At 45.8% G+C, this 21,844-nt stretch overlaps 1 protein-coding gene across 11 annotated transcripts in view; it reads left to right on the forward strand.

The window, feature by feature from the left end:
* fryl (furry homolog, like) overlaps nt 1–21,844 on the forward strand; it is a 141,809-nt gene that overhangs the window by 78,639 nt on the left and 41,326 nt on the right. For all 11 annotated transcript variants that reach the window (XM_079673730.1, XM_079673721.1, XM_079673726.1 and 8 more), the window contains 23 exons: nt 83–351; nt 1,308–1,518; nt 2,051–2,175; nt 2,474–2,531; nt 2,650–2,741; nt 3,583–3,755; nt 4,098–4,258; nt 6,923–7,033; nt 7,284–7,438; nt 7,782–7,881; nt 9,008–9,176; nt 9,855–10,117; nt 10,901–11,041; nt 11,218–11,386; nt 13,167–13,251; nt 13,364–13,476; nt 13,833–13,983; nt 14,427–14,530; nt 15,231–15,413; nt 16,528–16,705; nt 17,611–17,732; nt 18,707–18,894; nt 21,335–21,429. In XM_079673730.1, the coding sequence (XP_079529856.1) occupies nt 83–351; nt 1,308–1,518; nt 2,051–2,175; nt 2,474–2,531; nt 2,650–2,741; nt 3,583–3,755; nt 4,098–4,258; nt 6,923–7,033; nt 7,284–7,438; nt 7,782–7,881; nt 9,008–9,176; nt 9,855–10,117; nt 10,901–11,041; nt 11,218–11,386; nt 13,167–13,251; nt 13,364–13,476; nt 13,833–13,983; nt 14,427–14,530; nt 15,231–15,413; nt 16,528–16,705; nt 17,611–17,732; nt 18,707–18,894; nt 21,335–21,429 (3,416 nt within the window). The remainder of the gene's footprint in view (nt 1–82; nt 352–1,307; nt 1,519–2,050; nt 2,176–2,473; nt 2,532–2,649; nt 2,742–3,582; nt 3,756–4,097; nt 4,259–6,922; nt 7,034–7,283; nt 7,439–7,781; nt 7,882–9,007; nt 9,177–9,854; nt 10,118–10,900; nt 11,042–11,217; nt 11,387–13,166; nt 13,252–13,363; nt 13,477–13,832; nt 13,984–14,426; nt 14,531–15,230; nt 15,414–16,527; nt 16,706–17,610; nt 17,733–18,706; nt 18,895–21,334; nt 21,430–21,844) is intronic.

Here is a 21,844-nt window from a genome sequence, read left to right on the forward strand (position 1 = left end):
AACAAACCCCTCATTGTGTTTGAGTTCTCGACAGCAGAACATTAGATATCATTGAGTTAAAGTCTCTCTGTCTATATTCCAGTCGTCCCTGCTGTACTGCCCCAGCGGCATCGACCTGCAGACGCTGGCTGAGTGGAGCTCGTCTCCCATCAGCCACCAGTTTGACGTGGTGAGCCCCTCCCACATCTGGGTGTTTGCCCATGTGACTCAGGGCCAGGACCCCTGGGTGATCAGCTTCTCCAGCTTCCTGCGGGGGGACAACCTGCCCAAACACTGCCCCTCCGCCCTCAACTACGCCTGGATGTTCGCCTACACCCGCCTGCAGCTGCTCTCCCCGCAGGTCGACATCAAGTAGGTTCCTGCAGCCTCCCCTCTGTCTGTTCACGCACGTTATTACCGTATTGACCCCAATATAAAACGACCCCTTTTCTTCAAGACTCATTTCTGGAAAGATACCTTTTTGAAGACCAAATCCGGGAATGCTTTTCTCCGACATTTGTAAGGCGGTCTTTTTGGGCGGTCTCACGTTACTGTCGGTAACACCACATTTCTTTGCGACTCGACGGTTGTTTGATGACTCTGCGTCGTTGATCACCATTATCTTAAAATTGGCATCGTAACTTCGCCTCTCTTGTTTATTAACTCGCCTTCTTTTGATCCACTGTGTTGGAGTTGGTCTCTCCATCTCTCTCTCTCCTGTTGCTGTGTGCTGTTAAGACAAACACTGGTTTGGCGCCATCTGTTGTTGTGACTGTGTCATTACATCGAAAAGTCTAGACTCCGAATAGAAGACCATAGACTTTCTTTCTTAGATTTCTGTCGAGGAAAATAAAATGTTATATTCGGGTCAATACAGTATATATTAAAGATGACTGCATTATGGATTTAAGACTTAAATCCGAAGACCCTAATAATCCACGAGGGGAGACACTAACAAGGATTACAGATATGAGACACAGAGAGGTGGCAGAGCGAAGTAAGACAGAATTTCTTACTTTACCTTAAATCCAATCCAAAATCACACGGAGAAATCCCATTGGACCAGGGAAATGCTGCCTTCAGGGACCAACACAGAAATACGACATGTCTGCTCCGTTTCATTTAATCTGGTTTAGGGGGGCAGGCGCTGAACAGTGATAACAGCACATTAGCTATTCCTTCGTAAAATGAGTAAATGAAATATAATTTTCGCCTCTTGCTTATAGATATTTAAATATGACTGACTTAATAACCAGATAATGTGAGGCATGTTTCAGTGTGGTTCTGACCTCTGACCTCTCTCTCCCCTGTGTTCCCCCCCCCTCCAGCAGCCCCATCAATGCTAAGAAGCTGAACAGTGTGAGCAGCAGCGACTCGTACGTGGGTCTGTGGAGGAACTACCTGATCCTGTGCTGCAGCTGCGCCTCCTCCTCCTCTTCCTCCTGCTCCTCTTCCTCCTCCACCTCCGGGTCTGTGCGCTGCTCCCCCCCCGAGACGCTGGCGTCCACGCCGGACAGCGGCTACAGCTACGACTCTAAGGTCAACACACACACACACACACACACACACACACACACACACACACACTGACTATAATCAGAATACTTTTGTTAGAGAAACCCCACTGGTCCCCGGCTTGAGCTTGAACCTCAGGATCCATGTATCTGTGATCCTCTCCAGAATGGAAGGAGTCATCACATACAGAGCATCCACTAGTTCCTGAACAGTGTCCTTCACATGCTGATATCCAAGAGAGGGAGTTCCTCAGTCACTAGATGGAGGAATAGAAAGCAGTATTCAATGTTTACTTCAGATTAGCTCCACGTCAGAAATGATCATGCTTGTCATATGTCTCTCTCCATAGAGGCTGAATCATCATGTTAATCACATAGCTATCATATGCCTCAAACAGTCCTGATGCTCTTCTAGGTAATCACACATCCTGTCATGTTCACAGCTACAGTTGATACCTTTGTTAGCATGTTGCTCTCATGTTGGAAGAGGACATTCTGTATTTTCCCAACAATAAACATGTATTGTTGTTGTTGTTGTTGTTGTTTGTGTGTTGCAGATAGTGGGCTCCCCCTCCCCCTCCTCCCTGTTTAAGCACATTGTCCCCATGATGCGCTCGGAGAGTATGGACGTCACGGAATCTCTGGTGCTCGGGCTCGGCAGGACCAACCCCGTGGCCTTCAGGTACACACAACTCACACACACACCTCACACACACCTCACACACACCCCACACACACACACCTCACACACACACCTCACACACACACACACACACACACACCTCACACACACACCTCACACACACACTTCACACACACACCTCACACACACCTCACACACACACCTCACACACACCTCAGTCCTCAGTCCCTGAAACACAGCTCTTTCTGACTCATCGTTATCTGGAACACTATTTTAATTGTAAAGTTAAATCTCTGAACGAGAGCTGTCTGAATATGAACTCGTGTGTTTCCTGCAGAGAGCTGATAGAGGAGCTGAACCCCATCATCAAAGAAGCTTTAGAGAGGAGACCTGAGGTGAGTCTCCTGCACTGGTCTGAGTCTCACTAAACACTTTATTCTGTTTAAAGCCTTCTTCTCTCTACACGATGTTTCCAGAGTTTTATTAAAGTACTTGAATCTGTTCCCCGTGCAGAACATGAAGCGGCGCCGGCGCCGGGACGTTCTCCGGGTCCAGCTGGTCCGGATCTTCGAGCTGCTCGCTGACGCTGGAGTCGTCAGTCAGATGTACGTTACCGTCAGTGAGATCAGGGATCAGTTCACTTTCATTAGACTGGTGTCAGGGAGCAGGAGGATGCAGGTCCGGCTCACTGTCTCACTTGCAGGCGAGACATTGTGCAGTAATCTGTTTACTGCATTGACCCCAATATAATATTTTTTGCTAGAAATACATCTGAAAAAGAGGGTCTTACATTCGGGGTCTAGACTTTTTGATGTAATTACAGTCACACCAACAGATGGCGCCAAACGAGTGTTCCCCCAAGAGAGACGCCGTCTTAAATCAACAGTTCACAGGAGAGAGAGAAACAGAGACCAACTCCAACAAAGTGGCTCAAAAGTTATTAAACAAGAGGCGAAGTTACGATGCCAATTTGAAGATAATGGTGATCAACGAAGCAGAGTCATCAAACAACTGTCGAGCAGCAAAGAAACATGCTGTTACTGAGTTTAACGTGAGAAGATGGAGAGCCCAAAAAGACCGCCTTTCAAATGTAAACAGTCAGAGAAAAGCAAGTTGTTTTCCAAAAGTTAGTCATGGAAAAGAGGGGTCGTGTTATATTCAGGGTCGTGTTATATTCAGGGTCGTGTTATATTCAGGGTCGTGTTATATTCAGGGTCGTGTTATATTCAGGGTCGTGTTATATTCAGGGTCGTGTTATATTCAGGGTCGTGTTATATTCAGGGTCGTGTTATATTCAGGGTCGTGTTATATTCAGGGTCGTGTTATATTCAGGGTCGTGTTATATTCAGGGTCGTGTTATATTCAGGGTCGTGTTATATCAGGGTCGTGTTATATCAGGGTCAATACGGTAACACTAATAAAGATGCTCCTGTGTTGCTCTCACAGAGCCAGCGGGGGTCTGGACGCAGAGAGCCACTCTCTGAACGGAGCGCTGCTGGAGTACGTGGATCTGACCCGGCAGCTGCTGGAGGCCGAGAACGACAAAGACTCCGACACCCTGAAGGACATCCGCTGCCACTTCAGCGCACTGGTGGCCAACATCATCCAGAACGTCCCCGGTACTGATCACCTACCTACCACTGTTTAGATCAAACAACTCATACTGACTACTAACCCTAGTGTGTGTGTGTGTGTGTGTGTGTGTGTGTGTGTGTGTGTGTGTGTGTGTGTGTGTGTGTGTGTGTGTGTGTGTGTGTGTGTGTGTGTGTGTGTGTGTGTGTGTGTGTGTGTGTGTGTGTGTGTGTGTGTGTGTGTGTGTGTGTGTGTGTGTGTGTGTGTGTGTGTGTGTGTGTGTGTGTGTGTGTGTGTGTGTGTGTGTGTGTGTGTGTGTGTGTGTGTGTGTGTGTGTGTGTGTGTGTGTGTGTGTGTGTGTGTGTGTGTGTGTGTGTGTGTGTGTGTAGTGCACCAGAGGAGGACCATCTTCCCGCAGCAGTCCCTCAGACACAGTCTGTTCATGCTGTTCAGCCACTGGGCCGGACCCTTCAGCATCATGTTCACTCCTCTGGACCGATACAGCGACCGCAACATGCAGATCAACCGACACCAGTACTGCGCTCTCAAGGTACTAATACACACACATATATATATATATATATATATATATATATATACTGCATATCAACAGACACCAGTTGAGGTTGCTAACAAGTGTCTAAATGAGACAACTCAAGTCATCACGAACAACATTAGCCTCCTTTAGCTTAGCGGTGGTGACGTGAAGTCATGTGACCGTGCTGTAGTTCCTTTATAGCCCAACATTAGCCTCCTTTAGCTTAGCGGTGGTGACGTGAAGTCATGTGACCGTGCTGTAGTTCCTTTATAGCCCAACATTAGCCTCCTTTAGCTTAGCGGTGGTGACGTGAAGTCATGTGACCGTGCTGTAGTTCCTTTATAGCCCAACATTAGCTTCCTTTAGCTTAGAGGTGGTGACGTGAAGTCATGTGACCGTGCTGTAGTTCCTTTATAGCCCAACATTAGCCTCCTTTAGCTTAGCGGTGGTGACGTGAAGTCATGTGACCGTGCTGTAGTTCCTTTATAGCCCAACATTAGCCGCCTTTAGCTTAGCGGTGGTGACGTGAAGTCATGTGACCGTGCTGTAGTTCCTTTATAGCCCAACATTAGCCTCCTTTAGCTTAGCGGTGGTGACGTGAAGTCATGTGACCGTGCTGTAGTTCCTTTATAGCCCAACATTAGCCTCCTTTAGCTTAGCGGTGGTGACGTGAAGTCATGTGACCGTGCTGTAGTTCCTTTATAGCCCAACATTAGCCGCCTTTAGCTTAGCGGTGGTGACGTGAAGTCATGTGACCGTGCTGTAGTTCCTTTATAGCCCAACATTAGCCTCCTTTAGCTTAGCGGTGGTGACGTGAAGTCATGTGACCGTGCTGTAGTTCCTTTATAGCCCAACATTAGCCTCCTTTAGCTTAGCGGTGGTGACGTGAAGTCATGTGACCGTGCTGTAGTTCCTTTATAGCCCAACATTAGCCTCCTTTAGCTTAGCGGTGGTGACGTGAAGTCATGTGACCGTGCTGTAGTTCCTTTATAGCCCAACATTAGCCTCCTTTAGCTTAGCGGTGGTGAAGTGAGGTCATGTGACCGTGCTGTAGTTCCTTTATAGCCCAACATTAGCCTCCTTTAGCTTAGCGGTGGTGAAGTGAGGTCATGTGACCGTGCTGTAGTTCCTTTATAGCCCAACATTAGCCTCCTTTAGCTTAGCGGTGGTGAAGTGAGGTCATGTGACCGTGCTGTAGTTCCTTTATAGCCCAACATTAGCCTCCTTTAGCTTAGCGGTGGTGACGTGAAGTCATGTGACCGTGCTGTAGTTCCTTTATAGCCCAACATTAGCCTCCTTTAGCTTAGCGGTGGTGAAGTGAGGTCATGTGACCGTGCTGTAGTTCCTTTATAGCCCAACATTAGCCTCCTTTAGCTTAGCGGTGGTGACGTGAAGTCATGTGACCGTGCTGTAGTTCCTTTATAGCCCAACATTAGCCTCCTTTAGCTTAGCGGTGGTGACGTGAAGTCATGTGACCGTGCTGTAGTTCCTTTATAGCCCAACATTAGCCTCCTTTAGCTTAGCGGTGGTGACGTGAAGTCATGTGACCGTGCTGTAGTTCCTTTATAGCCCAACATTAGCCTCCTTTAGCTTAGCGGTGGTGAAGTGAGGTCATGTGACCGTGCTGTAGTTCCTTTATAGCCCAACATTAGCCTCCTTTAGCTTAGCGGTGGTGAAGTGAGGTCATGTGACCGTGCTGTAGTTCCTTTATAGCCCAACATTAGCCTCCTTTAGCTTAGCGGTGGTGAAGTGAGGTCATGTGACCGTGCTGTAGTTCCTTTATAGCCCAACATTAGCCTCCTTTAGCTTAGCGGTGGTGAAGTGAGGTCATGTGACCGTGCTGTAGTTCCTTTATAGCCCAACATTAGCCTCCTTTAGCTTAGCGGTGGTGAAGTGAGGTCATGTGACCGTGCTGTAGTTCCTTTATAGCCCAACATTAGCCTCCTTTAGCTTAGCGGTGGTGAAGTGAGGTCATGTGACCGTGCTGTAGTTCCTTTATAGCCCAACATTAGCCTCCTTTAGCTTAGCGGTGGTGACGTGAGGTCATGTGACCGTGCTGTAGTTCCTTTATAGCCCAACATTAGCCTCCTTTAGCTTAGCGGTGGTGACGTGAAGTCATGTGACCGTGCTGTAGTTCCTTTATAGCCCAACATTAGCCTCCTTTAGCTTAGCGGTGGTGAAGTGAGGTCATGTGACCGTGCTGTAGTTCCTTTATAGCCCAACATTAGCCTCCTTTAGCTTAGCGGTGGTGAAGTGAGGTCATGTGACCGTGCTGTAGTTCCTTTATAGCCCAACATTAGCCTCCTTTAGCTTAGCGGTGGTGACGTGAAGTCATGTGACCGTGCTGTAGTTCCTTTATAGCCCAACATTAGCCACCTTTAGCTTAGCGGTGGTGACGTGAAGTCATGTGACCGTGCTGTAGTTCCTTTATAGCCCAACATTAGCCTCCTTTAGCTTAGCGGTGGTGACGTGAAGTCATGTGACCGTGCTGTAGTTCCTTTATAGCCCAACATTAGCCTCCTTTAGCTTAGCGGTGGTGAAGTGAGGTCATGTGACCGTGCTGTAGTTCCTTTATAGCCTATAGATGCTGCCTTCAGGGTCCAACACAGAAATACAACCTCACTCCACCACTGTTTACAACCCATACTGACTGGTCAGCGTGTTGTTGCTCCTCAGGCGATGTCTGCAGTGCTGTGCTGCGGTCCTGTCGCTGACAACGTGGGTCTCTCTTCTGATGGATACCTCTACAAGTGGCTGGACAACATCCTGGACTCTCAGGACAAGAAGGTGAGAGCTGCCATCTTTAATTATCACTGACATGTTTCTGACAGTCTGAGCAGACCCATGTGGAGGAGTACTGGTCATCAAGTTACAGTAGGAGTGTGCAGTTAGACAGAGACCCTAAAGTTACAGTAGGAGTGTGCAGTTAGACAGAGACCCTAAAGTTACAGTAGGAGTGTGCAGTTAGACAGAGACCCTAAAGTTACAGTAGGAGTCTGCAGTTAGACAGAGACCCTAAAGCACTGCTTCTCCTCAGGTGCACCAGCTGGGCTGCGAGGCGGTGATGCTGCTCTTGGAGCTGAACCCAGATCAGAGTAACTTGATGTTCTGGGCCGTGGACCGCTGCTACACCGGGGCCCGCCGCGTGGCTGCTGGCTGCTTCAGGGCCATCGCTAACGTGTTCCACAACAGGTAACACACACACACACACACACACACACACACACACACACACACACACACGCATGCACACACACACACGCGCACACACACACACACGTGCGCGCGCACACACACACACACACACACACACACACACACACACACACACACATAAGCAGGCATGCTTTTTTAGATGCATGTATTCAATGCCTTTTTAAAGAATCTTAAATCTAGCTTTTAAGATTCTTTTTAGTGTTGGTTTAATCATTTAAACAGACGTCTCATTCTTTAGCAGCTTATGAACCAACAGATTTAGTCTCAGTTTTAGTTAAACAGAGTTGTGACTGACGTGTGTTTCTGTTCCTCCTCTCAGGGATTACCAGTTTGACACGGTGGTGCTTCTGAACCTGATCCTGTTCAAAGCTGCTGATTCTTCCAGAGACATCTACGAGGCGGCCATGCAGCTGCTGCAGGTACATGCATCCTCCCTTCATCACACGTAACTCTGATATTAACACTTTTATTTTTCAAACAATATATTTATACTAATGCTGTCAAAATTATCGTGTTAACGGCGGTAATTAATTATTTTTATTAATTGCGTTAAAATATTTAACGCATGTGCAGAATGGCCCACCCCATACATCCCACCAGTGGCAGCGCCAGGGTATGGCTGGGGTAGGCTACAGTCATTCCAAGAAATGGCTTATTCCCACCTTGAACAATGATGTTAAAGTAAGCTAAATAAAGTCCGCCAACTCGCTGAGTAAATCACACAGACAGCAGTTAGTCAGATTGATTTCAGTAGCCACTTGTCTGGAAATACTGAAGACTAGAAACGGTTTTGAAAACTTTTGTCACGTAGTGATCATCTTCTCAATAGAACATCTTTGATAATGTTTTCTGGCCAATCAGAATCAAGATAACGGCGTGGTGTTGTTGCAGGAAGTCCCGACGGAGAATACTTTTGCTGCAGTGCATCTCTATACACATCGATACAACATTACGTGCTGATAGAAATGAACACGTAATGAAATGAGACCCCACGGTTTGATGATTGATAGGTGTGTGGGCTGTCTTTCATTTTGACACACAGAACAATGTTATAATAAACATACTGTATGTTAAATGGATATATCCGCCTTCTTTCATTTATCTTTCCATTCCCACAACAATATAAATAAAGAAATGGCATATTTTGGACATAGTTCGAATGGTGATTAATCTGATTCATTAATTTTTAAGCTGTGATTAATCTGATTAAAAATTGTAATCGTTTGACAGCCCTAGTTTATACACTTTTCATTCTTTTAAACAACATACATTATGTACAAGACAGGACATAGCTTACTCAAACTTGCATCAAAAAAAAACAAAACAGCCAGGACATAATTTAAAAAAAATAAAATTGAAATATATATAATAAAAAAAAGACATTAAATAAAATAAAAACGATTGGGCAGTAGCAACATTATCCTAAAAGGTGCACATAGTCACAGTCACAGCAGTTTAAGAAGTACTTAACTTTTCCTTTCAACCAGATCCCTCTCATGGGATCCTAACGCTTTTATCTGTAATTAATGAATGATGTCGTGACAGATCCTGGAGCCGAAGCTCTTCCGGTACGCCCACAAACTGGAGATCCAGAGAGGCGACGGCATCCTGACCCCCCCCTCCCCGCTGCCTCACCTCTACTCCGTCTCCTACTACCAGCTGTCAGAGGAACTCGCCCGGACCTATCCCGAGCTCACGCTGCCCATCTTCTCAGGTCTGAAGCTCCACACCTCCATCTTCCTCTCACTAAAACTCTGACTTCCTGCCGTTCTCTAACACTCTGACTTCCTGTCGCTCTGACTTCCTGTCGCTCACTAACGCTCTGAATTCCTGTCGTTCTCTAACGCTCTGACTTCCTGTCCGCTCAGTCTGCCGTTCTCTAACGCTCTGACTTCCTGTCGCTCACTAACGCTCTGAATTCCTGTCGCTCTCTAACGCTCTGACTTCCTGTCCGCTCAGTCTGCCGTTCTCTAACGCTCTGACTTCCTGTCGCTCTCTAACGCTCTGACTTCCTGTCCGCTCAGTCTGCCGTTCTCTAACGCTCTGACTTCCTGTCGCTCTCTAACGCTCTGACTTCCTGTCTGCTCAGAGTCTGCCGTTCTCTAACGCTCTGACTTCCTGTCGCTCTGACTTCCTGTCGTTCTCTAACGCTCTGACTTCCTGTCCGCTCAGTCTGTCGTTCTCTAACGCTCTGAATTCCTGTCGCTCTGACTTCCTGTCGCTCTCTAACGCTCTGACTTCCTGTCGTTCTCTAACGCTCTGACTTCCTGTCCGCTCAGTCTGTCGTTCTCTAACGCTCTGACTTCCTTTCCGCTCAGTCTGTCGTTCTCTAACGCTCTGAAACAGTCTGACTTCCTGTCGCTCTCTAACGCTCTGACTTCCTGTCCTCCAGAGGTGAGTCAGCGGATCCAGACAGCGCACCCTGGTGGCCGGCAGGTGATGCTGCACTACCTGCTGCCGTGGATGAACAACGTGGAGCTGGTTGATCTGAAGCCCACCACGAGGCGGGCGGAGGAGGGCGGCAGCGCTGAGGAAGAGGAGGAGGAGCGGGAGACGATGATGGTGAACAGCCGGCGCTGGCTGAGAGGAGAAGGCTGGGGTTCTCCTCGAGCGACCACCATGGTGCTCAACAACCTCATGTTCATGACCGCCAAGGTGAGAGGGACGCTGCAGATCTACAGCTCCATCACAACATGTCTTAATGCATTTCCTATCAGCACATCTCTGGTGAAGACTTAGCAGAGAACAGATTTCTGAGGGAAAAACTGAGCCAAATTATTTTCTTAGAATATTTTTGTATGAATTCTGAACAAAATTAAATCAATGAGAAAAGTCAAAATTCTGAGAAAAAAGTGAATGATGCAGAAAAAAAGAAATTACAGAAGATAAAAACCAACTCTGAGAAAAATTCTGAGGAAAGTCAAAACTCCTGAGAAAAAAGTGAATTATGCGGAAAAAATAAAAAATTCTGCGAACATTTTTTTTTTACAGAAGATAAAAAACAATTCTGAGAAATTACATATTCTGAGAAAAAAGTCACTTCTAAAAAAAAAGAGACATTTCTGATCAGGAAAAAACACAAAATTCAGAAAAAACATAATTCTAACAAAAAAGGCAAAGCTGTGAGAAATAAACTGAATTCTAAAAAAAAGACAACATTCTGAGGAAAAAAAACTTTTTGTAATTGGTTAAATCTTTTAAATACCAAAGTAACTCACTTGTTCTGGTCTTGCAGATCAAGAAAGTGAAAAAAATAATCTTAAATGTAATAACAAACCCTGACTGTTTAAAGTTATCCGATTACAAGCGTTTGATTTACCTGGAGTCCAGTTCGTTCATCTCATTGAACTGGTTGGTCACATTTTATAATATCGTTAAGTTGCTATGTGCTCGGTATTATTATTATTATGAATCCTGAAACGTTGAATATCCCCTCAGTACGGGGATGAGTTCGCCTGGTCGGAGATCGAGAACGTTTGGACCACGTTAGCCGACAGCTGGCCGAAGAACCTGAAGATCATCCTGCACTTCCTCACCAGCATGTCAGGGGTCAGCAGCGACCCCAGCCTCCTGCTATACGTGAGTCCAAATGCTACATCAATTAAGCTTTATTCATATAGCCCAATACCACAAACCTTAGTGGCAGATACCGAATTGCACGTTCTATAATAATCTATAAGCTTTATCACAGAGGAAGGTCTAAACCCTGCCCTTAAAGATGTCTCCCATCATGCATTTTGTGTGTATGTCCTCAGGTGAAGCGTGTGGTGGTGTACCTGGGTCGGGATAAGACCATGCAGCTGCTGGAGGAGCTGATGTTTGAGCTGGAGAGCACGGAGCCTGTTAGCTCAGCCGTCACTCACATGGACAACCCTCCATACTACCGCATCACCTCTAGCTACAAGATCCCCGTCGTCACCTCAGGTAAGCTAAAGGAGGCTAATGTTGGGCTATAAAGGAACTACAGCACGGTCACATGACTTCACGTCACCACCGCTAAGCTAAAGGAGGCTAATGTTGGGCTATAAAGAAACTACAGCACGGTCGGTCACATGACTTCACGTCACCACCGCTAAGCTAAAGGTGGCTAATGTTGGGCTATAAAGGAACTACAGCACGGTCACATGACTTCACGTCACCACCGCTAAGCTAAAGGAGGCTAATGTTGGGCTATAAAGGAACTACAGCACGGTCACATGACTTCACGTCACCACCGCTAAGCTAAAGGAGGCTAATGTTGGGCTATAAAGGAACTACAGCACGGTCACATGACTTCACGTCACCACCTCTAAGCTAAAGGAGGCTAATGTTGGGCTATAAAGGAACTACAGCACGGTCACATGACTTCACTTCACCACCGCTAAGCTAAAGGAGGCTAATGTTGGGCTATAAAGGAACTACAGCACGGTCACATGACTTCACGTCACCACCGCTAAGCTAAAGGAGGCTAATGTTAGGCTATAAAGGAACTACAGCACGGTCACATGACTTCACGTCACCACCGCTAAGCTAAAGGAGGCTAATGTTGGGCTATAAAGGAACTACAGCACGGTCGGTCACATGACTTCACGTCACCACCGCTAAGCTAAAGGAGGCTAATGTTGGGCTATAAAGGAACTACAGCACGGTCACATGACTTCACGTCACCACCGCTAAGCTAAAGGAGGCTAATGTTGGGCTATAAAGGAACTACAGCACGGTCACATGACTTCACGTCACCACCGCTAAGCTAAAGGAGGCTGATGTTGGGCTATAAAGGAACTACAGCACGGTCACATGACTTCACGTCACCACCGCTAAGCTAAAGGAGGCTAATGTTGGGCTATAAAGGAACTACAGCACGGTCACATGACTTCACGTCACCACCGCTAAGCTAAAGGCGGCTAATGTTGGGCTATAAAGGAACTACAGCACGGTCACATGACTTCACGTCACCACCGCTAAGCTAAAGGTGGCTAATGTTGGGCTATAAAGGAACTACAGCACGGTCACATGACTTCACTTCACCACCGCTAAGCTAAAGGTGGCTAATGTTGGGCTATAAAGGAACTACAGCACGGTCACATGACTTCACGTCACCACCGCTAAGCTAAAGGAGGCTAATGTTGGGCTATAAAGGAACTATATCACGGTCACATGACTTCACTTCACCACCGCTAAGCTAAAGGTGGCTAATGTTGGGCTATAAAGGAACTACAGCACGGTCACATGACTTCACTTCACCACCGCTAAGCTAAAGGAGGCTAATGTTGGGCTATAAAGGAACTACAGCACGGTCACATGACTTCACGTCTCCACCGCTAAGCTAAAGGAGGCTAATGTTGGGCTATAAAGGAACTACAGCACGGTCACATGACTTCACGTCTCCACCGCTAAGCTAAAGGAGGCTAATGTTGGGCTATAAAGGAACTACAGCACGGTCACATGACTTCACGTCACCACCGCTAAGCTAAAGGAGGCTAATGCTGGGCTATAAAGGAACTACAGCACGGTCACATGACTTCACGTCACCACCGCTAAGCTAAAGGAGGCTAATGTTGGGCTATAAAGGAACTACAGCACGGTCACATGACTTCACGTCACCACCGCTAAGCTAAAGGAGGCTAATGTTGGGCTATAGCACTTCAGCACGGTCGCACTGATTGGTGGAGGTCAATCTGCCTCCTGATTCTGAACTGTTTTGTTATTGCTTGTCTCTCCTCAGGAACGACCTCCAGCAGCAACACCATGGTGCCCAACACCGAAGGACATCACGACGTAAAGCTGAAAGACCCCAACATGGAGGAAAGGTATGCGCCGACACACAGGAAACATGACGTCAGCAGGAAACATAGACACGGGGGGGAACATGAGTAGTGCTCCATTTTCATTTTATTAAGCCCCCGCTGTGTTTGTGTGCAGTTACACCCACCTGGACATCTACAGCGGTCTGAACAGTAATCTGAACCGGCAGCACCACCGCCTGGAGTCTCGATACAGCAGCAGCTCCGGAGGGTCCTACGAGGAGGAGAAGAGTAAGAGGACATCTTGTAGAGCCCACACACACAATCACACAGACTATAACACCCCTTGTTGTTAAATACCAACTATGTGCAATATATATATATATATGCCGTTAATAACTGCAATATTTACCTGGCTGCTAAATCGTCAGAACTGTTACAGGATGTGTATTTTGTAAATGTAATCTTTTTTAATGCTTACTTCTTAGTTAACACTAAGCTGTCTGTGGCTCTTTTCTGCTGTAACAATGTACACTTCCTCTCCTATGGGACTAGTAAAGTATTCTGATTGTGATTAAACCTGTAATTAAACTATAACAGGATATCATTGAATCTAACCTCCTCTACGTGCCCCCCCCCCCCTTCAGGTGACTCCATGCCGCTGTATGCTAACTGGCGTCTGAAGGTGATGGACCACAACCGGCCCGAGCCTCTTCCCTTCCCCCCCACCGGAGGCTGCTGGTCTCCTCTGGTGGACTACCTGCCGGAGACCAACGCCCCCGGGGTGCCGCTGCACAGGTAACCCCCCCCCACCCCCCCTTCCTTTTGTTTCCTGTGCTTACTGTAAGGCAAACATCTGAGTAAACAGTTGTAATTGGGTAAATCTTTAGGTAACAAAACACCTCCCTCACTCGGGTCTGACAGATCCAAAGCGATAACAAAAAATGATCTTAATAAACCCTGACTGTTTAAAGTAATCAGATTACAAACGTTCGTTCTCTTGTTCGATCTTCTCATTGAACTGATTGGTAATACAAATATAACATATATCACATTTTATAATATCGTTGAGTTGCTATGTGCTTGGTTTTATTATTATAAATGAATCCTGAAAGGTTGAATATCTCCTCAGTACGGGATGAGCTCGCCTGGTCGGAGATCGAGTCATTTGGACCGGGTCAGCTGACAGCTCATACTTTATTTCCTGTTCTTTCTATAAACGTTGAATATTTGTGTTGCAGGTGTAACATCGCAGTGATCCTCCTCACAGACCTCATCGTGGACCACGGGGTGAAAGTGGAGTGGAACGCCTACCTGCACCTCCTGCTGCACGCCATCTTCATAGGTGAGCTGTGGGCACTATCACACTGTTTAGTATGACAGGAACCAAGTACCATGTGCCTCTACGTCAGTGTGTCTCAAACCTGTTCATACCAAGGACCACCTAAGGACCACCAAGGACCACCTAACTCCCCAAATATCCAGAAACCAAACCCCTGCTCACCACTCCAACAGTTTACAGCCTAATAACGACAGCTTCACTTCTCACATTAAATCAGCAATACAACCACACTTTGAGAAGCACTGCCCTACGTCATATCAAAGTGGGCCAGAAGCACCAGGATGTTCTTTATACATTCCCACCCATGTTGGGATGTAGGGGGTTAAATGAGCACAACGCATGCAACAGAGCTTTGTCTGTGAGGGCTTGGTAGGCAGTACTTTAATCTAATTACAGATTGTGTCTGAGCAAACCTTACTCACTTGATTGATAACTTTTATTTTGATAACTAACGTCACCCTAATTAATGTGGTGAAAGTTATAATTGCATTTAATCCCACAAGTTCATTCATCTTTCTCTCTCTTATTGCCCCTCAATTTAAAAATAAAAATAACTTCTTTTACTTTACAATTAATGTGTCTCTTTTTCAAGGGTTAGTCAGAACTAAAGGTGAAAGGAAACGGTATTAACTGACCTCACCCTCCTCCTCCTCCTCCTCCTCCTCCTCCTCCTCCTCCTCCTCCTCCTCCTCCTCCTCCTCAGGGTTTGACCACCAGCACCCCGAGGTGTACGAGCACTGTAAGCGCCTGCTGCTCCACCTGCTGGTGGTTCAGGGAGCTAACAGCAGCGTGCAGTCAGTGGCCATGGTGCTGCTGAGGAACAGAGACTACAACGAGCCCAGAGTCCTCACCGTGAAGCCCCCCGCCCCCGACATCAACCTCACAGGTGAGAGAAGCTGTAGAGAGATCAACCTCACAGGTGAGAGATCGACCTGACAGGTGAGAGAGCGACCTCACAGGTGAGAGATCGACCTGACAGGTGAGAGAGCGACCTGACAGGTGAGAGAGCGACCTCACAGGTGAGAGAGCGACCTGACAGGTGAGAGATCGACCTCACAGGTGAGAGATCGACCTCACAGGTGAGAGATCGACCTCACAGGTGAGAGATCGACCTGACAGGTGAGAGATCGACCTGACAGGTGAGAGATCGACCTGACAGGTGAGAGAGCGACCTCACAGGTGAGAGCGACCTCACAGGTGAGAGAGCGACCTCACAGGTGAGAGATCGACCTCACAGGTGAGAGAGCGACCTGACAGGTGAGAGATCGACCTGACAGGTGAGAGATCGACCTGACAGGTGAGAGAGCGACCTCACAGGTGAGAGCGACCTCACAGGTGAGAGAGCGACCTCACAGGTGAGAGATCGACCTCACAGGTGAGAGAGCGACCTCACAGGTGAGAGATCGACCTCACAGGTGAGAGAGCGACCTCACAGGTGAGAGATCGACCTCACAGGTGAGACAGCGACCTCACAGGTGAGAGATCGACCTCACAGGTGAGGGATCGACCTGACAGGTGAGAGAGCGACCTCACAGGTGAGAGCGACCTCACAGGTGAGAGAGCGACCTCACAGGTGAGAGATCGACCTCACAGGTGAGAGAGCGACCTCACAGGTGAGAGATCGACCTGACAGGTGAGAGAGCGACCTCACAGGTGAGAGATCGACCTCACAGGTGAGACAGCGACCTCACAGGTGAGAGAGCGACCTCACAGGTGAGAGATCGACCTCACAGGTGAGAGAGCGACCTCACAGGTGAGAGAGCGACCTCACAGGTGAGAGAGCGACCTCACAGGTCCGCGTATCTGAAAACTCATGTGTTGTAGTACCAGAGCAGACCACTAGGGGGCAGCAACAGTCAACACACAGGGGGACAGAACTGTGCTTTCATTGAGATTCAATTGTGACCAAAGTCCCAGAAGCTCCTAAAGAGCTCAGATTAAATCTATGAAGTGTTTTCCTCACTGAGTGTTTGTTGTTGTTGTTGTTGTTGTTGTTTCAGGCGTGCAGGAGCTGCTCCCCTCCGCCATGACGGACTCCGGCCTCAGCTCCTCCTCCACCTCCTCCAGCCTCGGGGTGGGGGGTGTGACGCACCTCGCCCCCCCGCTGATCAGCCAGGTCGACGCTTCTGCAGAACAAGACGAGAAAGTCAGAGCTCTCATCGAGTTCATCACGTCCAGGTGAGAGGAACAACAACAACAACAACAACAACAACAACAACAACAACACTGTGACATCAACACAGACACCAATATTACTATTACTACTATTATTATAACTACTTATGATTAAATAACCTGGCCAACGACGGATCGATTTTAATTTAAGACAATTGGTGAAATTCTGATTAAAGTTTTTGTCTGAGCAAACCTTTCTGACTTAATTGATAACTTCTTAATTGATAACTAACATCGCCCTAATTAACGTGGTGAAAGTTAGAATTGCAATTAATCCCACAGCTTAATTCATCTCTCTCTCTTGTCTGTTTTTTGGGGGTGAAAAACTCAATTAAAGCTGAAATGTGCGTACATTTTGAATGCTGTGATGCCCTTCAGTATTTATCAGTTTGCATCAAATCAACACGCGTTCACCAAGTTTCTCTTTCTGTTCAATAATCTGCCTTCACGCCTCCAGCTGTGTCGCAAAGGGTATTTTTACATCGCATGGTTTGGTGTTTTTGGGTTTGGTGACATCTTGGCATTTCTTATGGAGGTCTAAAGCTGCCATTATATCAAACGTACGACTTAATTAACAAATCAGTACAAATATTTATTTTTTATGCACGGGGCAAATCACGTGTTTTTGCATTTTTTATTATTAAGCAACGTATTTTATTTTTACATTTATTAATGTAATTATTCATTTATTGTGTAATTTTAAATGTATACATTTATTGATAGAATGATTTTATTAAACTCACAGGAACAAATATACTGGCAGCATTAGTCCTCCCTATGTTTACCTGGTGTGATGAACTCTGATGGTTTCAGGTGTGCTGTTATTTCTTCGCTGTATTGAAACACATTTCCTGACCTGTGTGTGTGTGTGTGTGTGTGTGTTTGTGTGTGTGTGTGTGTGTGTGTAGGAAGCGTGGCCCGCTGTGGAACCACGAGGACGTCTCTCCAAAGAACCCGAACATAAAGAGCGCCGAGCAGCTGAGTGTGTTTGTGCGGCACGTGGTGACCGTCTTCAAACACTCGCCCTCAGGTCCGTACTTCCTGTTGATTCACAAACGTATTAATTAAACCTTCGATTCTGATTGGTCAATTTGGGAATCCGGCGGTCTGTTATATCACGATAGCAGAGTGCAGCTTATTAAGGGACTATGAGTAGTCATATCAATCCGCAGGAAGAATTCCGGTCAATAAAAAACGAATATAAAATAAATAATCTCAGAATTCTGAAAATGAATGAAAAGGTTTTCTAAAATACAAATTCTGATTTAAATCAGAAATGTTTTGTTTTTTTAATTGAAAATGGTTCTTTAATTGCTGAGAAAAAAAGTCATAAATATTTTTGAGATTTTAAGAAAAAAAAATCTGAATTCTGACGTAATTTTTTTTTTTAAATAGCAGAATTTTTTTCTTTTAAGAAAAAGTGTTTTCAGAAAAAACTTGTTATTTTTATTCATAATGTTTAGAAAAGTCAGAATTCTCAATTCTGAGGTTTTCAGATTATTATTTTTTATTTCAGAATTCTGACTTTAATCAAAAAAAAATATTCTCATGAAAATATTTACAAAATATTTCTAATTCGGAGAATTATTAGAAACAAATCTGAATCTTGACTTTGATCGCAAAAATGGTTTCACCTGTGACCCTAATCTTCTTCTGTAGTTTTTGTATATATTTAATTTTTATGTAATAACTTTTCATTTAGTTTTAATGTTTTTATTTACATATTTTTGGTTTTCATATATTGGGTTATATATTTGGGTTTTAGTTTGATACATATTTAGTTTTAATTGTTTCATATTTAGTTCCAGTTTATATGTATATTATATATACTCAGTGTATACATATGTGGACAGGAAGTCCAGAAGTAACAGTTTTTCTGCAAAACAATCATTTTTAAATGAATAAAATCAAGACTCCGGGTTCTTTGAGTTAAAGCCCGGGTCTTATTATCCATCACAATCCCCCCGGGTTCAGGTGATGATATCTCGCCCCCCCCCCCCTCAGGTTTCCAGCTGGACTCCCTGCTGAGCGAGGTGTCTCTGCAGACCGCTCTCTCCTGCTCCTCCAGACATTACGCAGGACGGTCCTTCCAGATCTTCAGAGCTCTGAAGCAGCCTCTGACTCTGGGCACGCTGTCCGACATCCTGTCCAGACTGGTGGAGACGGTGGGAGACCCTGGAGAGGAGGCGCAGGTCAGGACATTAAACAACTTCTACTTTAATATCCACATACTTTTACTCACTTCTGGAGAGGAGGCGCAGGTCGGGACATAACACAGTAGAAACTGACCCCAGGTGTTTATCCCCAGTAGAAACTGACCCCAGGTGTTATCAAACTGACCCCAGGTGTTATCAAACTGACCCCAGGTGTTATCAAACTGACCCCAGGTGTTATCAAACTGACCCCAGGTTATTATCTCCAGTAGAAACTGACCTCAGGTGTTATCAAACTGACCCCAGGTTATTATCTCCAGTAGAAACTGACCTCAGGTGTTATCAAACTGACCCGAGGTGTTTATCAAACTGACCCCAGGTGTTTATCAAACTGACCCGAGGTGTTATCAAACTGACCTCAGGTGTTTATCAAACTGACCCCAGGTGTTTATCCCCAGTAGAAACTGACCTCAGGTGTTATCAAACTGACCCCAGGTTATTATCTCCAGTAGAAACTGACCTCAGGTGTTATCAAACTGACCCCAGGTGTTATCAAACTGACCCCAGGTGTTATCAAACTGACCCCAGGTGTTATCAAACTGACCCCAGGTGTTATCAAACTGACCCCAGGTGTTTATCAAACTGACCCCAGGTGTTTATCAAACTGACCTCAGGTGTTATCAAACTGACCCCAGGTGTTATCAAACTGACCCCAGGTGTTATCAAACTGACCCCAGGTGTTTATCAAACTGACCTCAGGTGTTTATCAAACTGACCCCAGGTGTTTATCAAACTGACCCGAGGTGTTATCAAACTGACCCCAGGTTATTATCTCCTGTAGAAACTGACCTCAGGTGTTATCAAACTGACCCGAGGTGTTATCAAACTGACCCCAGGTGTTATCAAACTGACCCGAGGTGTTATCAAACTGACCCCAGGTGTTATCAAACTGACCCCAGGTGTTATCAAACTGACCCGAGGTGTTTATCAAACTGACCCCAGGTGTTTATCAAACTGACCCCAGGTGTTTATCAAACTGACCCCAGGTGTTATCAAACTGACCCCAGGTGTTTATCTCCAGTAAAATCTGACCCCAGGTGTTTATCAAACTGACCCCAGGTGTTATCAAACTGACCCCAGGTGTTTATCTCCAGTAAAATCTGACCCCAGGTGTTATCAAACTGACCCCAGGTGTTTATCAAACTGACCCCAGGTGTTTATCTCCAGTAGAATCTGACCCCAGGTGTTTATCAAACTGACCCCAGGTGTTTATCTCCAGTAGAATCTGACCCCAGGTGTTATCAAACTGACCCCAGGTGTTATCAAACTGACCCCAGGTGTTTATCAAACTGACCCCAGGTGTTTATCAAACTGACCCCAGGTTATTATCTCCTGTAGAAACTGACCTCAGGTGTTATCAAACTGACCCGAGGTGTTATCAAACTGACCCGAGGTGTTATCAATCTGACCCCAGGTGTTATCAATCTGACCTCAGGTGTTATCAATCTGACCTCAGGTGTTATCAAACTGACCCCAGGTGTTATCAATCTGACCCCAGGTGTTATCAATCTGACCCCAGGTGTTTATCAAACTGACCCCAGGTGTTATCAATCTGACCCCAGGTGTTATCAAACTGACCCCAGGTGTTTATCAAACTGACCTCAGGTGTTATCAATCTGACCCCAGGTGTTTATCAATCTGACCTCAGGTGTTATCAAACTGACCCCAGGTGCTTATCAAACTGACCCGAGGTGTTTATCAAACTGACCCCAGGTGTTTATCAAACTGACCCGAGGTGTTATCAAACTGACCCCAGGTGTTTATCAAACTGACCCCAGGTGTTATCAAACTGACCCCAGGTGTTTATCAAACTGACCCGAGGTGTTATCAAACTGACCCCAGGTGTTTATCAATCTGACCTCAGGTGTTATCAAACTGACCCCAGGTGTTTATCAAACTGACCTCAGGTGTTATCAAACTGACCCCAGGTGTTTATCAAACTGACCTCAGGTGTTTATCAATCTGACCCCAGGTGTTATCAAACTGACCCCAGGTGTTTATCAAACTGACCCCAGGTGTTTATCAAACTGACCCCAGGTGTTATCAAACTGACCTCAGGTGTTTATCAAACTGACCTCAGGTGTTATCAAACTGACCCCAGGTGTTTATCAAACTGACCCGAGGTGTTTATCAAACTGACCCCAGGTGTTATCAAACTGACCTCAGGTGTTTATCAAACTGACCTCAGGTGTTATCAAACTGACCCCAGGTGTTTATCAAACTGACCCGAGGTGTTTATCAATCTGACCTCAGGTGTTTATCAAACTGACTCCAGGTGTTTATCAAACTGACCCAAGGTGTTTATCAAACTGACCCCAGGTTTTATCAAACTGACCCGAGGTGTTATCAAACTGACCTCAGGTGTTATCAAACTGACCCCAGGTGTTATCAAACTGACCCCAGGTGTTTTCCTCCTCAGGGCTTCGTCATTGAACTCCTCCTGACTCTGGAGTCGGGCATCGACACGTTGGCCGACACCGTCAAAAACTACGACCTCCTCACCGCCTTAGCTCAGTAAGTCCTGACAACAAACATGGCCTCACTTCAAAATGTATTCATTACTGAAGACCTGAAAGGCAAGTGAGGACAAAACTATGCTGTTGATCCATTTTCTGATTTTCAAACTGTGTTCATGAACTCAGAGAGTCAGGGATATCTCTCTGAGTTCATGTTTCCAGCTTTGAAAACGGATTTAGAAAAAGTTTGGGCTGTATATTATAATAAGATAATGTTTTACTCTTGATCCATATTTGAAACCCATATTTTTTATTTATTTTTTTAATACAATTTTATTATTAATTTAACTTTTTTAAATATTATCCTTGCAAACCATTTGTTTTTCTACTTGAATTATAATGACTCTCCGTCAGGATAACCCTTTTGAGTTTAGTTGTAGTACTCAGTCTGAACACCAGAGGCTGCTCTAACA

This window comes from Notothenia rossii (genome assembly GCF_949606895.1).
Source record: "Notothenia rossii genome assembly, chromosome: 1".
NCBI lineage: Eukaryota > Metazoa > Chordata > Actinopteri > Perciformes > Nototheniidae > Notothenia > Notothenia rossii.